We start from the raw sequence: 17,910 nt of genomic DNA, 5'->3' as shown, positions 1-17,910 counted from the left end.
TTCTAGTAAATCCAGAAGAAATTTACTTAGCTTTAAAGATATTCGAAAAAACAGTTACCACCTAAAAACAATATCTGAAAATAAAATTGAATATCTTCAAATTACTTCAAACAAAAATGGCCAAGAAACAATTGTTGAACAATTAGAAGCCTTATCCTCTGGATTATATTGTACTAATATCAATCCTATCGAATCATACATGGTGAGTAACCAAAAGCTATTAGATAAAGATACACTCAATATATGGCATGACCGTCTAGGTCACCCTGGTAGCATAATAATGAGACGAATAATCAAAAGTGCAATCGGGCACCCTCTTAAAAAACTTAAAAGTTTTGCTATCACAAGACTTATCATGTGCAGCATGCTCTCTGGGCAAAAAGGTGGTCACATGTGAGCCTTTTAGCTACTCGAAATGTAGCATTTGCCCTACTTTTAGCTCAAATCATACAATTGAGAGCCAATTTCCCCGATAATCAAATTAAATACATCCGGATGGATAATGCGGGAGAGTTCACATCTCAAGATTTTATTGACTATCGTATGTCAATTGGGATCAATGTTGAGCATTCAGTACCTCATGTTCACACATAAAACGGATTAGCTGAACCTCTGATTAAACGATTACAAATAATCGCTAGACCACTCTTAATGAGATGTAAATTATCATCTTCTGCATGGGGTCATGCTATTTTGCATGCCGCTGCACTGATTAGATTGAGACCAACTGCTGATCACGAATACTCCCCATTGCAACTGGTCTCCGAACGAGAACCAAGTTTGTCCCACCTTAGAATTTTTGGTTGTGCGGTATACGTACCAATAGCGCCACCACAACGTACTACAATGGGACCCCAAAGAAGACTGGGTATTTATATTGGTTTTAACTCCCCGTCCATAATTAAATATTTAGAACCAATGACGGGAGACATGTTTACAGCACGGTATGCTGACTGTCATTTTGATGAAACAGTGTTCCCAGTCTTAGGGGGAGATAAGGACAAAAAAAGACCGGTAACACAAGAAATAACGTGGAATGCATCATCGCTATCAAATCTCGACCCCCGAAGTGGCCAATGTGAATATGAAGTCCAAAAGATTATACATTTGCAAAGAATAGCGAATGAATTACCAGATGCATTCACAGACACGAATAGAGTGATAAAGTCACATGTACCAGCATCAATGCACCTGCTCGAATTGAAGTAATCCCAAAAGCGATTACTATACAACGAAAGCGTGGGAGACCAATTGGTTCCAAAGACAAAAACCCACGGAAACGAAAAGAGCAAAGTAACGCAGTTGGTGAAAACTCACAAAAGATTATAAGTGAAACCCCGGTAGAGGTAAATGTCCCAGAAGAGACAACTATGAATCCAGAGGAAAATGAAGTTTCAGAAGAAACACCGGTACCGAACGAAAATGAGATCTCTATTAATTATGTACAAGATAGTACAATGTGGAATCGGAATAAAACACGTGTTGATGATATATTCGCATATGCTATAGCAACGGATGTAACCAATGAAAATGATTACGTACCTAAAACTTTAGAAGAGTGTATGCACAGAAATGATTGGCCAAGATGGCAAGAAGCCATAAATGCCGAACTAAATCCGTTCGAAAAGCGACATGTTTTCAGACCTGTAGTTCGAACTCCCATAGACGTCAAACCAGTAGGTTATAAATGGGTGTTTGCAATTAAGAGAAATGAAAAGAATGAGATTGTATGATATAAGGCTCGACTTGTAGCACAAGGGTTTTCTCAAATCCCAGGAGTTGATTATGAGGAAACGTATTCCCCTGTAGTGGATACGATAACCCTTAGCTTCCTAATCGGCCTCACAATCTCTGAAGAACTTCATATGAGACTAATGGTTGTCGTCACCGCATACTTATACGGAACACTTGAAAATGTCATCTACATGAAAATCCCTAAAGGATTAAAATTGCCTGAAGCATTAAAATCAACAGCTCGAGATATGTGTTCTATAAAGCTCCAGAGATCTTTATATGGTCTCAAACAATCTGGTCGTATGTGGTACAATCGACTTAGTGAATATCTCGAAAAGGAAGGATACAAGTCTGATGTAATCAGTCCATGTGTCTTTATAAAACGATCATTCTCAAATTTCACTATAATAGCAGTCTATGTTGATGATATCAACATCATCGGATCTCCTGAAGAGAAAGCTGCTCAGTTGTTAAAGAAGGAATTTGAAATGAAAGATCTTGGTATGACGAAATTATGCATCGGACTACAATTTGAGTATCTGTGCAATGGCACATTTATCCATCAATCAAACTACATCCAGAAGATGTTAGTACGTTTCAATATGGATAAAGCACATTCGTTTAGCGTACCTATGGTTATCCGACCGCTAGATCCACACAAGGATCCTTATCGCCCTCAAGAAGAAGGCGAAGAAGTACTTGGTCCAGAAGTACCGTACTTAAGCGCGATTGGTGCCCTTATGTATCTCGCAAATAACACAAGACCTGACATTGCATTTGCAGTACATGTACTAGCGAGATACAGTTCGAATCCAACACGTAGACACTGGAATGGTGTGAAACATATATTCCGGTATATTTGAGGGACACAAGACTTAGGTCTTTTCTATCAGAAAGATCAAAAGTCTCAGCTTGTTGGGTATGCTGATGCCGGATAACTATCAGATCCTCACAAAGCAAAATCTCAGGCAGGTTATGCATTCATATATAGTGGCACAACAATTTCTTGGAAGTCAACTAAGCAAACACTTACAGCAACATCATCAAACCATGCCGAATTAATAGCACTATATGATGTTGGTCGAGAATGTGTGTGGTTGAGATCAATGAGAAGCATGCGGATTAGAACAGACCAAGAAGGAGACGACGATTATTTATGAAGATAATGCTGCTTGCATAGCTCAGATCAGAGAAGGTTACATTAAAGGTGATCGAACAAAGCACATCTCACCAAAGTTCTTCTCGACATATGACTTGCAAAAAGAAGGGGAAACGCCAGATTAGGTCAAGTGAAAATCTAGCTGACCTGTTCACGAAATCTTTACCTAGAAGCAGTTTCGAGCAGCTATCACACAAGATAGGTCTTCGTAGATTGAAAGATGTTTGTTGAATTCAGGGGGAGAATTATACACGCTGTACTCTTTTTCCCTTAACTAAGTTTTGTCCTACTGGGTTTTCTTAGTAAGGTTTTTAATGAGGCAGCATAGCTGATCCAGTAGTATCAGTTTATATATTTAGGTCCTGAAGTACCTATTTAACATCATCCTGAAGTATGTTGTTAAACTGTGTATAATTCTAAATGTCTGAGGGGGGATGTTATAAACCAGACATTTTAAGCCCAACCCATTACTTATGGGCTTTAAGGTTTATGGTTATGTTTATCTCTATATATTGTAATGTTGAATATCGTGAAGTATTGAATTAAGTTTATCTCTATTTCTCTTTAGTTTTTATCAATACACATTAACTCTATTACATTTTACATTTTACATTTTACATTTTACATTTAGGAAGATGGATGAACAATGCAATATTATTATTTATTTATTTTTTTGGCTTTTTGACTTTTTTGTCTTTTTTAGGCCAAACCAATTTACGATTTTGTCTCACTTTAAAATTACGATTTTGTCATCAGTTTAAAATTATGTTTTTATCTCCTCTTCAAATAAAATTATGCTTTTGCCCCCGTTGAAAAATTACAATTTTGCCCTCGGCTCAAAATTACGAATTTACACCGTTTAAATCTACAATTTCACCATTAGTTTTGTTTTCTTCCTCTCAGGTAAATATGATTTTACCCTTACCCGGTGAAAAATTACAATTTTGCCCTCGGTTTAAAATTACGAATTTACACCGTATAAATTTACAGTTTCGTCATTAGTTTTGTTTTCTTCCTCTCAGGTAAATTACGATTTTACCCTTGATTAAAATTTACATTTTTGTCATCGTTTTTGTTTGCTTTCCCAGACAAATTACGCTTTTGCCTCCAGTGTATAACTACAGACACAAGATGGAGGAGTAGTGCCAAGCAGTTGCTTGGAACTACCCCATTGGCCCAACCAATTTACGATTTTATCACCGCTTTAAAATTACGATTTTGACATCAGTTAAAAATTACATTTTTACCCCAGTTCAAAATAAAATTATGCTTTTGCCCACAAAAATAAATTACAATTTTGCCCTCGGTTAAAAATTACGCTTTTTACCCTTTTAAATTTACATTTTTTTGTCATTTTCCGCTTTCTGTATATATTATAGTTATTATTGCGCAAAACTTTCGCAATTCAGTTGATTGTATGAACATTCAAATATAATGAGTCTCTCGGGTTTGAAGCCCTTCATGAGAAAGAAAATTTTGTATTACTTGCTGTCAAATCTTTTAAAACAAAAACCTTTTGAACATACCTTCTTCTTCCTACAGTATAGCGCAGATTAGGGATGAACAATTGGTACGGGGTACCGAACCGGTACCAAACCGTACCGGGTATATTCGTTACCGGTACCGGTTCCCGTTGTTCCTGTTTTTCAGTACCGGTAGGGTACCGGTATTTACAGGTAAAACACCGGTAAGTACCTATACCGTATTAGTACCGGTAACGGTACCGAACCGGTGTATTCGGTACCAGTACCACTTTCCCCCTTTTTCGGTACCGGTGCTTTCGGTATGTGCCGTGCTCATCCCGTTACATAACACAAACGAATCGATAACGTTCGAATTCCCTGCCGCGTAGCGCGGGGAATTAATTTTTATAGCCAACCGGTACGGTACCGCTATTTACGAGTAAAACACCGGTAAGTACCGATACCGTTTCGGTACCGGTACCGAACCGGTGTATTCGCTACGGTACCACTTTTCCCCGTTTTTCGTTACCGGTACTTTCGATACCGGTTCGGTACCGAACGAGTACCGAACAGATACCGTGCTCATCCCGTTTCAAAACGGGACGAGTCGATAACGTTGAATCCCGCCGCGTATGGCGGGAAATTTCACTAGTATATTCCATTTTGTAGCAAACATATAACTCTCATTTTGGGCGTTTGGAAAGTGTTATTAGTTTATGCATATCTCTAAACCGTACCGGAAAAGAGAGTTCAATAATGTTGTACAAAGGCCACTTTGGACCATTATGAAAATACACCTTTCATTCATTCAACATCGTTAGATATTTCAAAAGTACAACAGAAATTCAATACACATACCACATAACTCATAGTCACAAAACAAATACTCAAAACGACCAACCATTAATCTATCAAGCAAGTTTCAAGTGAGGATCCACCTCCACCCTACCAACCCCTTGCTCCACCACTTTCGCCACCTCAACCTCCCCAACCACCACCCCATCCACCTCTCTCGCCACCTTCTCCTCCTCCTCTTCACTAACATAATTCGGGTCCTTCTCATCCACCGCGGCCGGAGCTGGGTCTAGTTCGTCCTCAACCATCCCACCCGGCCCGTCCCACGTATACTTCCCTCCCCGCCCCCCTTTCGGCTGCTTCTCGAGCGGTATCCCGTCCCGCGGGTGCCGCTCGAGGCGGTGCAACCCTTTATCCACCAACTTCTTTTCAATATGTTTCAAAGTGTCGATGTTGTGAGTATTCACCTCCACTTTCTCCACTTGTTTCCGGCCTTCTTCGTTGGCACTTACTGCTCGAAACGTCACCTTTTCTTGCTTGTCGTCGATCTGCATGATTGTTGATGTTATCTTGTTGCCTGCTTGAAACTTGTGATATGTTTCATAGATTTTATAGTGATTTTATAGTGTGTCCCATAAGGTGCTAGAATGTTCGGGCACGTGTTAGATTTTTGACACGTCTTTTTCTAAAGGATAGTACCGGTATATTAGATTCTACGTTTCTGAAGAGCTTTCTGGATGTATTCTAATTTTTTTAATATGTAATTTTATTTTATTTTATTTTAATTTAATGTAATATAATGAAAACAGTTTTTACGCTAAAATAAAATACTAAAGTAAAAAGGGTTGGATAACTTGAAGTTGTTTTTATCGAAAGGCGTTGTGTTAAAAGATCTAATTGGTGACTCACGTTGAGAATTTGAGGCCACGTTCCTCTAGCAGATTAGTCACCATTTTTATTATTATTTTCTATAAAACGTGTATCTTATACATGTCAAATAAAGTAGATATTAAACAATATTTGATGTTTGCAGAAAACAATATTTGAACCTTTTCTTTTGGAAAAGAAATAAAGAACTATATTGAGTTTAGAAAGGATATTTGAACCTTTTTTTGTAAGGTATTTATTAGGTATGTAGAATATTTATAACCAAAGTTTAGATTATAAAAAATTTAATCAGCAATAAGTTTTAACAATATTTTATTTGGTAATAAATCATTAAAATAAAATTATATTATATTATAATGACTAAGGTTTTAAATTTGTGTAAACTCGATTTGTATTATTTAATACCAATTAAATATCTATATCGATCAATTAGTTAAAAAATATACTTCCATATTTTTTATTTTTTTATTTTTTTGAACATCAAATTATTTCCCCCTTAATTAAATTAAACTTATAGAAGCTAATAATATAACACATAACCGTAAACAAAATTTTCTAAAAGTTTAAATCGACTTAAACTCAAAGAACTTATATATAAAAACAATTTACATAGATAAAATACTGTAAGAGAAAATAATAGTTAGTGAATGAATTTAGAAGTCATAAATCATGAAGAACAATTTAAATCAAATGTTTTTATATATTTGTCATTTCCAGTTTCTACCTTTTATTTATCTCTGTGTACCTTTAAAAATCTTTTACGTTTTTCACGTATTCTTGTCATCAAACTTCATTGCCAGGAAAAGAATTTCTTGTTGGTGATTATATGTAGGAGAGTAGGAAAAAGGTAACAACTACAAATCTTTAAGTTTTCTGTCCACTTCATTATTTGGTTAAAGAGTTTTACTTTGGTACTTTGTAATATGGCATTCTTTAGTCCAAAGAGTTAAGGAAAATGCTTACGAAACTCTAGAAAAAAAAATCAGATTTTGCCTTGGCGGATTAAGAGTTCGCCAGATGGTTTATGGTCATCCGTGTTTCTTTTTTAACCAACCCCTATGCCCTGCGTCTATGCTACTCGACACATCTCTCCACGTGACAAGTACAAGAAGGACAACTACGTAACTTATAAAGGTCATTCTTCCTTCAGCGGCCATCTTTTCTTCTGGCCAACCAACGTGTGGTTAACTTTCACTAACTGAACCACTACCATCCAAATCTCCACGGACATGCGGGGTAAAAGTCCTTGTTACTATCGTTATTGTGTATAAGAGGGATGAAACTCTATTTATCAGCCAGAATATTTTAACCACATTAGTGATTTGACTAGGAGTGCAAGATAATAAATAATTTTGGACTGAGCATGCAAGAAAAAAAAATACTTGAATAAACTGCTAATATGAGCCCTTGACAAACACAAAATATCCGATCATACAGTCAAGGGACTACATGCCACCACGAAAGAAAAGTTCAAAGATAACTCACTACAAAGTACAAATACTCTCCCATCGGTTATGAGTAAAGGGTTGGCAATTATCTAGACTCACGCTCTCTCAATTTAGATGTGGACACAGTTTTAACTTTTGAAGTCAACCCTGTCCTTAAAAGTCAAAGTATCTCTCTTTTTGTTTCTTGAACTGTTTTCACAAAATTTAGTTTCCCTTGACCATTCACAACAGCTGAAAAGAATTGACTTTATTGCAAGTCAGTGGTTAACCATAAAGGATCGGGTCAGCCCGGCCAGTGAAAGCGTTTACACGATTTTCAGAGATATCCAAGTTTTCATGAATCCCAAATCAAACACTACGTTTTTTCTGGTGTCCGCTGCTAGTAAATATTTCATGAGTCTGTAGAACGTTTTTTTTTTATTTGAGGCAAATGAGTAGAAAATTGTAAGAACCATATAAAGACATATACCTCTGCAATATAATGGTTACTAGTCTCTCAACAATGTTGGCCCGAAATGGATCTTGATCTCTAGAACGAGCGTGAATAACAAACTTGAATGTAATAACCGAATGTATGTACAATCGAATTGAGAGTAAGTGATTACAAATGAAAACAATCTATCCTATTTATAGTTTTCTACGGGTACGAGTGAAGAGTTGTGTCTCTTCGTGAATAGACACGTCTCTTGAATGTGTGGTTGTGATTAATCCTTGAAGAAGTATGTTGATTCATGTCCATTCGATCAACCGGTGCCTTTTCTTCTTGTCTTTCCCTTTGTGCCGATCGGAATAGGTGTGAGAGAAGGGACACACCTTTTCGGTAATGATGGTAGTTACCATCTTTCATTTTGACAACATTAGTCCTTGTAGTTCATAACCGCTATGTAATAATCTATTCTAACTATCTAACTAAGTGTGTGATGTTAAGAGATTAACCGGGTTTCATTCACCCCTCTAATCTCGAACATCCATAAATTGCTTCAAATCTTGAATTCCGAGCAGTTCCCTCATTGTAGCAAACTTGATCCTTGCTAGTGCCTTTGTTAGTATATCTGCCCGTTGTAGTTCTCCACTTATGTGTTCCACAGTGATATCTTCGTTTTCCACACATTCTCTTATGAAATGATAACGTGTGTCAATGTGCTTGCTTCTTCCATGAAAGACTGGATTTCTCATGAGTGCTATTGCTGAAACATTATCTACTCTGAGTGTTATCTTTTCTTCCTTCCAGCATGTGATTTCACTTAACAATCTTTTAAGCCATAGTGCTTGGCATGCTGCTGCAGTGGCTGCCATGAATTCTGATTCACATGATGATAGTGCCACTGTCTATTGCTTCTGTGTACACCAGGTTATAGGTGATTCTCCGAAGTAGAATACCAGACCAGTTGTTCCTCTTCCTTTGTCTATATTAACTCCAAAACTACTATCACTATAACCTGTGATCTTACATCCTCCTTGCTTCTTGTAGATGATTCCATGCTCTTTAGTTCCTTTGATGTAACGTAGTATTTGCTTTACTGCTTTCAGGTGTTGTTCTTTTGGTTCTTGCATGAATCTACTAAGTAGACTGACTGGGTAACAGAGATCTGGCCTTGTATGCAATAAGTACCTGAGAGAACCTATCAGGCTTCTGTAATGTGTTGCATTTACTAGATCTCCTTCTTCAGTCTTTGTTAATTGAGTTCCTGGAGTCATGGGAGTCTTTGTGTCATTGCAGGATAACATATCGGCGTCTTTGAGTATCTTGTTGATATATCCTGTCTGCTTGATGCCTATCTCACTCCCTGTTTGAATTACTTCTATTCCCAGATAGTATGCTAGCAATCCTAGATCGCTCATGTCAAATTTGTTCTTCATCTGAGATTTGAAGATGTCTATCTCCTTTTTTTATGTTCCAGTGACTATCAAGTCATCAACATAGACTCCAACTATTAGCGTAGAAGTTTCACTTGTCCTTGTATAGATTGCATTCTCTAAAGTGCACTTCTTGAAGTTAAGTGACTTTAGGGTTTGATCTAACTTCGTATTCCAAGCTCTTGGTGCTTGTCTCAATCCATACAGAGCTTTAGATAGTCTATAAACCTTTCCTTCATTTCCTGGCTTTACAAATCCTTCTGGTTGTGATACATAGACTTCCTCCTTGAGGTCTCCGTGCAAGAATGCAGATTTCACATCTAAATGATGTACCTCCCAACCTTGATATGCTGCCAAAGCCAACATTAGTCGAACTGTCTCCATACGTGCTACTGGTGCAAAGACTTCGTCAAAGTCTATTCCATGTTGCTGAACATATCCTTTTGCAACCAGCCTTGCCTTGTGTCTGACAATGTTTCCGTTTGCATCTTTCTTAGTCTTGAATACCCATTTTAAACCCATTGCCTTGTGATCTCTTGGCAACTCTGTCAAACTCCAAGTGTTATTCTTGTTTATTGAGTCTAACTCAGCCTTCATTGCTTCAATCCATTTTCTGTCACCAGATGCTTCCTTGTAATTCCTTGGTTCTTCTTCAGCAAGTAGTAATTCCTGTGGATCTACTTGAATTTCTTCTGTCTCTTCATACAGATCTTCGAGACTTCTCAGTCTTACTGGAGTGTCACTAATACTTTCTGTTGTGCTTTCAGAGGTGGATGGACCTCCACTTGATAAACTGCTTGAACTTCCTGCTGAGTTCTGATTGTACGAATGTGCTGGCGGGGTTACATAGGAGTCATGTTCTTCTGTCTGATCTACTCCTGAATCGTCATGATGTGGCCCGCTACTACTAGGACTACTTGGTTCATTTTCCTCTAACTCTGGTGGGTTGTCATCTTCTTGAATGACAAAGTTTGTCCATTCGGGATTCCCTGAATCTACCGTTTCCATATAACTATTCCAGTTCCATGGTTGACCTTCCATGAACTTTACATCTCTACTGACACATATCTTGTTCTTTGCCGGATCATATAATCTGTATGCCTTTGATCCTTCTTCTATTCCAAGGTAAACCATAGGTGCACTTCTATCATCTAACTTCTTTTGTTGAAGTGGTAGTACCTTAGCGTAAGCAGTACAACCAAAGACCTTCAAGTGTTCCAGATTTGGCTTCCTTCCTTTCAGTGCTTCATATGGTGTCTTGTTTACCAGGGCTTTTGTTGGAACCCTATTTAGTACATATATCGTGTGTCGTATTGCTTCACCCCAAAAGTTCTGTGGCATGTTCATTGCCTTTAGCATACTGCGAGTAGTGGATAACATCGTCCTGTTTTGCCTTTCTACTACTCCATTTTGTTGTGGGGAATATGGTGCTGTGAGCTGTCTTGCTATGCCGTTGGTTTTGCAATACTTGTTGAATTCAGCCGATGTGAATTCACCTCCTCTATCCGTCCTTAGCATTTTCAACTTGGTCTGTGCTTCCTTTTCCACCTTTTCTTTGAACTCCTTAAATGTTTCGAATGCTTGATCCTTGGAAGTTAGTAAATATGCCCACATGTAGCGAGTACAGTCGTCTACAAGTAAGAATATATACTTCTTCCCAGCATGTGTTGGTGGGGATATAGGACCACACAAATCTCCATAGACTAAGTCCAGAGGTTTTAAAGATCTGAACTTTGCCTGATTTGGAAATGGTGCCCTACTATGCTTTCCTAATAAGCATGCGTCACAGATTTGACTTGCATGACTTATTTGAGGAACTCCATGTACCAAGTTCTTACAAGTCATTTCCTTAATAGCATCGAAGTGTAAATGGCCTAACCTTGCGTGCCATAACCATGCTATGTCTTCGGTCTTTGAGAGTAGGCAGATTGGTTTTCCAGTCTTCAGCTTGACTTTGTACAGCCTGTTCTTCATTCTCTTGACTCGCATTAGTAGCTTTCTATTTCGATCTCGGATAGTCAGTAGATCTCCGTCCATGACAATTTTGCAACCGATTTCTGTAAGTTGTCCGAGGCTCAGTATGTTGCTTTTCAGACTTGGAATGTAGTATACTTGTGAAACAATCTTTTGTTCTTGGTTCAGACATTCCAGTAGTATTGAACCTTTGCCTTTAATTTCTACGTGCGACCCGTCACCGAACCGTACTTGCCCTGTCACCGTTTCATCTAACTCTCTGAAGTGACTTCGCACTCCTGTCATGTGGTTGCTGGCCCCGTTGTCTAAGTACCATAGATTTTCATCTTCTGTGGCGTAACTTGTTGGTTTTATATGTTCCTCGTTTAGCAGAGCCCTTTCTTGAGCAACATTTTCTTCTTGTATTGCCATTAGCAATACGGGGGCTTCGTCTTCGTCGACGAGGTTTGAATGTTCTTGTGCTTCGTCTTTCTCAGAACAGTCCTTCTTGAAGTGTCCAAACTTCTGACACTTAAAACATTGGATCTTACTTAGGTCGGTTCTTGCAAACTTCCTCCAATTTCTAGAATTTCCATTTCTAGGTCTAGATGTAGATCCTTCGTTTTTGGGACTTTGCCTATTTCCGTTGTTTCGCCAATTTCCACGTGTTTGGTTAAACCTACCACGTCCGCGGTTTCCAGATTGTCTTCCTCTGGTGTTATCATGATGTGTGAACATAAGCCTATCTTGGCTTTCTCCTTGATTTCCTTTCTTTAACCTGAGCCGTTCTTCATACGTCTTTAATCTTCCGACTGCTTCTTCTAGCGTCATGGTTTCTAGATCGGAGTATTGTTCCATGGAGGCAACGATTTGAGTAAACTTATCCGGTACGCCATTTAGGAGTTTGCGTACTAGAGTCGGTTGACTCAATGTCGTTCCTACTTCAGTTGCCCGTGTAACGATACTATTAATCTTTGCGGTAAATGAATCAATAGTGTCGTCATCCTTCATTTGCAATAATTCAAATTCTGATAATAGTGTGTGCATACGCGCCTTTTGTACCCGATCAACACCAACGTGTCTAACCTTTAGATTATCCCAAATTTCTTTTGCAGTCTTACAACTTTCAACTTTCAACTTGCAATACAACATCTTCTGGTATTGCTTGAAACAGATATGCAATTGCAGACTTATCTTTCTTAGTGTCTACCGTTGCATTTTCTGTCGGTTCAATCGTTTCCCACAAACCATTCGCTTCAAGAATCGTCTTGATACGAATAGCCCAAACCGTATAGTTTGTTGGTTTCAGAATCGGACACTGAAACTAGGAAAGAGAATTTCCTTCTTTCTGTATTATTATCGGATTTTGTCCGGATGTTCCTGACATGTCTTCTTGTCAAACAATCTTCACTTTTACTATGCTTTTACTTTCTTAGTTTCAATAGATCTCAACAACCCACGATTACCCGAATCGTGTAATAATCAAACAACCAAATAATCTAATTCGCACTAAACCCCGGAATCAAACAAACCCTAGATTCCTAACCAACCCTTCGGTTCAACCGATTATCCTAGAACCGAAAATAAAAAAAATTCTGAATTGAACTTGCGAATTGAAACCTGATCGCGAATTCCCTGCGATGCCTTGCGATTCCCACGCCTAGAGCCTGATGCTCTGATACCAATTTGTTGGCCCGAAATGGATCTTGATCTCTAGAACGAGCGTGAATAACAAACTTGAATAACAATAACTTGAATGTAATAACCGAATGTATGTACAATCGAATTGAGAGTAAGTGATTACAAATGAAAACAATCTATCCTATTTATAGTTTTCTACGGGTACGAGTGAAGAGTTGTGTCTCTTCGTGAATAGACACGTCTCTTGAATGTGTGGTTGTGATTAATCCTTGAAGAGGTATGTTGATTCATGTCCATTCGATCAACCGGTGCCTTTTCTTCTTGTCTTTCCCTTTGTGCCGATCGGAATAGGTGTGAGAGAAGGGACACACCTTTTCGGTAATGATGGTAGTTACCATCTTTCATTTTGACAACATTAGTCCTTGTAGTTCATAACCGTTATGTAATAATCTATTCTAACTATCTAACTAAGTGTGTGATGTTAAGAGATTAACCGGGTTTCAAACAACCGATGGAAATTCAAGTTAATAATGATTATCTTCAACTTAATTGGCGAATGTTTACATAAGCACAATGAAAAATGGAACAAAAGACTTGCAGTCAAATCAATACCTGAAATGCTGTTCCCAAGACAAATGAGCTTGAAATTTGAGTATTTCCATTTCAAACCGTAGCACCTGGATGATCAAGCAGTAATAGTGTTTCCACAAAAAATGAGAACTCCATTCCATCAATCCCAACACCATCCATTTTTTTGAGCATGGCTCATAAACAACAAGTTTGTAAGCTCAAACACCATCTTCAAAAATTTCAATTATCGGATCACCCCTCTTTCTAAATGCCGTTACATATGCACGTGGCGTGTTAACATCAACAGTGAATAGCTTTGTAAACGATTTAGAAACACCATCCTTCATCATCCATACAACATCATTGCCTTCAATGCGTTCAAGCACCACAAGAGAGTCCCTTATCTTAGACATTGACAAATGTTGAATAGGAAGTTGAGTTAAACTGTCCAGGAGGTTTACTTTGCTAAATTCTTCGGTTTACATTTACGAGGAAGGTTGCCATTGACATTGCCATTGCGGTTTCGATATGGACTTCTCCAAGTCCCTGTGCTTAACGCAAAAACCTCAACTTGCCAAGGGATGCAACTTACACTTTCTATATCGTTTCACCTATTAACCTTTTGAGTGGTGGTGACGGTAGTTGTAGGTCCCTGTTTCGCGGAGGATAACGAACCTAAACCTTGTTATACAAACCTACTAGCGAGTGCGGAATCCAAGCTAGCAAGCAAACCGAGTTAGTAGCAAGTAGAGAAACAAACACACAAGTTCACCGATTAACACAACTTGTATTAATGCAATGAGGGTTCGGTTACAAGCTCAATGTTTACAGAAATGTTCTATAAACTCTCTAAGTGTGTGTGAGTGTTTCGGACAGAATGCTCTCTGTTCTTGTCTGTGTGCATCTATCTGAACTCAACACATTGCATGGGTATATATACCCAAACACAGCAGGTCTGCTCGAAGGATTCGATAGATGGTCCGAAGGATCATCTATCGATCACAACATGTTCGAAAGATGAGCATTGACCTCGAAGGATGATCCTTCGAGGTCTAATATTCGAAGCATATCTTTCGAGGTGATCGAAGGATCTACATTATCCTTCGATCACTCATCCTTCGAGCCAGACAACTTACAACAAGTTTACTTACTGTTGACTGAGTCAAACCAGGAGGAAGGTTGACTTGGTCAACTTACATGACTTACAAGGACATCGTTTACATCGTGACCGAATACAGACAAAGTACAGACACAAGTGCACCAACAAACTCCCCCTTGGCTGTAGCTTTGTCTTTATCTTCTATGGTTGTAGACTCGTCTCGAACTTCGACGGTCTTGGGTCTTCGAGTTACTAAAACTCTGATGTCCTTTCAAGTCTTCAAAGTTGGAGGATCTTCAAAGTCTTCACGTCTTGAAAGCAGAGAGTGTATCAACAAACTACCCGTATCATGTAGGAAGTGTGTTGACAAACTCCCCCTTAACATAAGCTCCCCCTTGAGTTATGCTCGTGAAAAGACTTTATCTTTATGAAGTGAGATCCTTGTGGTGTTGATGATGGCCAGCGGCAACTCGATCATCTTCATCTTTTGAGCGCCTTCTCGTGGTGTCTTCATTCCAAAGCTTGTCATCGACCATGTTCTCCTAGCCTTTAGAATCTGCACATGCAAGAAATCTAAACGCGTAATGAGAACAACTGCTTGGAATATAACATAAACAAATGACACACGAATGACCATGTCACAATCAAACACCGTCCGACAGTTTGAAAGTTTAATAAATTTATCAATTTTAAAGTCTAACTTTCAAAACTTGCAAATTTTGACCGTTTATGAAGATTTAGTCAGTTCGGTTTTCATTCAGGTTTCAGGTAACGAAGACTCGAGCTCCAACATCGTACGATCGAAAATAAAGCAGAAATAAAATCTTTTTGGCTTTTAAGAAGTTTATATTAAAACACACCTAAAATCTTTTTGGTATTTTTGAAAGTAAAAGACAACAATTTAAAATCCTTTGAGTGTTATCAAACGACATCACCGCTAATGTCGTGCTGATATGCACCAAACGACGAAACTGTTTTAAAAGAAAAATAATAAAAGTTAAGCAGTAAATAAATAAATATATACACACATTCTTTTTGCGAGTTTCGAGGGTAAGAGAATCATATCAGTGTACGGTCATGCCAAAACACTCTTGTTGTTCAGTTAGTTAACATTAAGATAAGCATCCTATAACAATTATCGGTATTGTTGTCCCCTTAAGCTCAACTTATCAGATGTAATCATGGCGAGGGGATACGTTAAGGTATGATTTATACTTACCGACCGGTGTTCATCCACATCATGACACATTCCCGTATCAAGGTATGCACGAGAGTTCATCTTACCGGTGAGTATACCGATTATCATCTGTTTGACCGTATAAATTGTGAGATACTCACTTATTTTGATTTGAAAACAAGCCCTATGTGATATAATCACTTATTGATGAGGAACTTGATTTTCATAAGCATGAGGGCACAGGTGCAAGTCCGTGAACAGGTCAGTACTTCCGTACAGCAGAGAGACGAACTTGACACCCGGATAAATGTGATATATTATCACTTATTTGATTTGGACATGTGATTGTTTATCACTTATTGAGGTCGAATGCAGTATGTAATATATACACGTATGTATAGTATCATGGAAGATCTAGACTTGCGTCCCCGTAATTTTTCGGTAAAAGATACAACCATGATACCCAGATGATAAGCAGCATAAAGACCGAATATCTCAGAACCTCGGCAATCTATCAAACGAAATTTCGGTACTAAGACCATATGCCAATGAATGGTTCCCACCTAGTCTTTAGTCGATTAAGATTTATATCACCCTGCACACTTTAAAATGATTGTGAGCCTACCGATACATCTTATATAGAGCTGCTTATCGTTTTGCATTTAAGGTTTAAAGAGGTTTGGATAGACCACTGATGTACTATCATTTTCTCTTTTGCTCGCCAGGAAACTCATTTTTGTTTTTCTATTGTTTTTGTGTTTTTGAAATTTTTCGATGTTTTTGGATTTTCAGATTTCGGATTTACTCCCCCTAAATTCAATAAACTAAGATAAATTTAAAAACACACAAAGATATTTACAAAAATGATTTTCCGATGTTGGTTTACTCTTGTGCTTGACCTTAATGCCGTTTACCAAAATTAAGATTTATCCGAAAAGATTTAACAAATTTTTGAAAAATGAGTTGGCATGTCGGTAAGCGGTGCGGACCATGACAGCATTGATGAGTTTCATATTGAAACAATCACGTGTGAGGTGATATCCGAGATCAACGTGTCAGGTCAAAGAGTGCTGTTCGAGATAATAATTCACAAAGTAGCTTAAATATCGACAAGTATAGGAGAGATTAAGAATTTAAAGGCGTATCCTGCAACTGTTCCGTGCATTGCAAGGAATCTAAGCACTCCCCCAGCTTAATATTCACCCGGTGTGAACTTCAAGGTCGAATGTGCAGCTACTGAGAAATCTCTTGACAGCAAAAAGGTCGTAAACCTCCGGGTCCGGCTGGTCTTCCACATTGTACCAGCGAAGGTCTTGACTTTCTCTTTCAGAAATGGTGTGCGGATGTTCAATCCATGCAAGGGCATCGACACACATTTCACTTCATTCGTTCCTGTGGACCCGATTAAAACCAGAATGACCAAATTTTCGGCACGTTCTTCATTTGGTCGAATTTTGCATCTTCATACAGCCACATTTTCTTTTTCTTTCCTCTTTCTCCATCAAAGGCAACAATTTCTTCTGTCGCCTATCTTGTGCAAGGACATTCCACTATCAACAATCCTAAGACTATCAATAGTTCCTCCTGGAACTTCCTGCACACTCATTCAGAGATTAGTTGGAGAGAGGGACCCAAGCCATTGTGGTCTTGGGTCTTCCATTTTCATCAATGACAATAACTTCTCGTCTTTGATGGTTTGTAAATTGTGATGGTCCCCCTGATTCAGTAACCGATTTAGGTTTCCATGTCTGTTTTGTTTTATCAGTGTCATTCTTTAAAATTTTAACTTCATTACAGTTTGAAGTTTTTGAATTTGTTGATTTTACAGAAACAGATTGTTTTTGAACCACATCGGTTTTAATTGCCTTTTCAATCCTTTTGACCTGTTGGCGTTTCTGCTTCTTCTCCCTTTCTTTTACAAGTCGGGGATCTTGTTTTGTTGAAACAGATGGCTTACGGTCATTGTGATCACGGGGAGCATCAACCTTTTCTTTTTGCTTATGAAGATAAGGGCAATTCCGAATTATATGCCCAATAGTTCCACACTCAAAACATGATCTTCGTTCAACATACCTCGAAGAATCATGTGTTCTCTTAGCCGATGATGTTGAACTTTGTGAACCCGA

The 17,910-nt window shown here is 38.2% G+C and overlaps 1 protein-coding gene across 1 annotated transcript; it reads right to left on the bottom strand.

Annotated features, from left to right (window-relative positions):
• Window positions 1-5,139: 5,139 nt before the first annotated feature.
• On the bottom strand, window positions 5,140-5,752 carry LOC110874677. The gene has a single exon (XM_022123182.2). The coding sequence runs from the start codon at window positions 5,703-5,705 to the stop codon at window positions 5,268-5,270; it is 438 nt and encodes a 145-aa protein (XP_021978874.1). The 5' UTR covers window positions 5,706-5,752; the 3' UTR covers window positions 5,140-5,267.
• Window positions 5,753-17,910: the final 12,158 nt, after the last annotated feature.

Source organism: Helianthus annuus, chromosome 7 (assembly GCF_002127325.2).
Source record: "Helianthus annuus cultivar XRQ/B chromosome 7, HanXRQr2.0-SUNRISE, whole genome shotgun sequence".
NCBI lineage: Eukaryota > Viridiplantae > Streptophyta > Magnoliopsida > Asterales > Asteraceae > Helianthus > Helianthus annuus.
The sequence above is the reverse complement of the archived record's forward strand: the minus strand, read 5'-3'. Positions and strand labels throughout refer to the sequence as shown.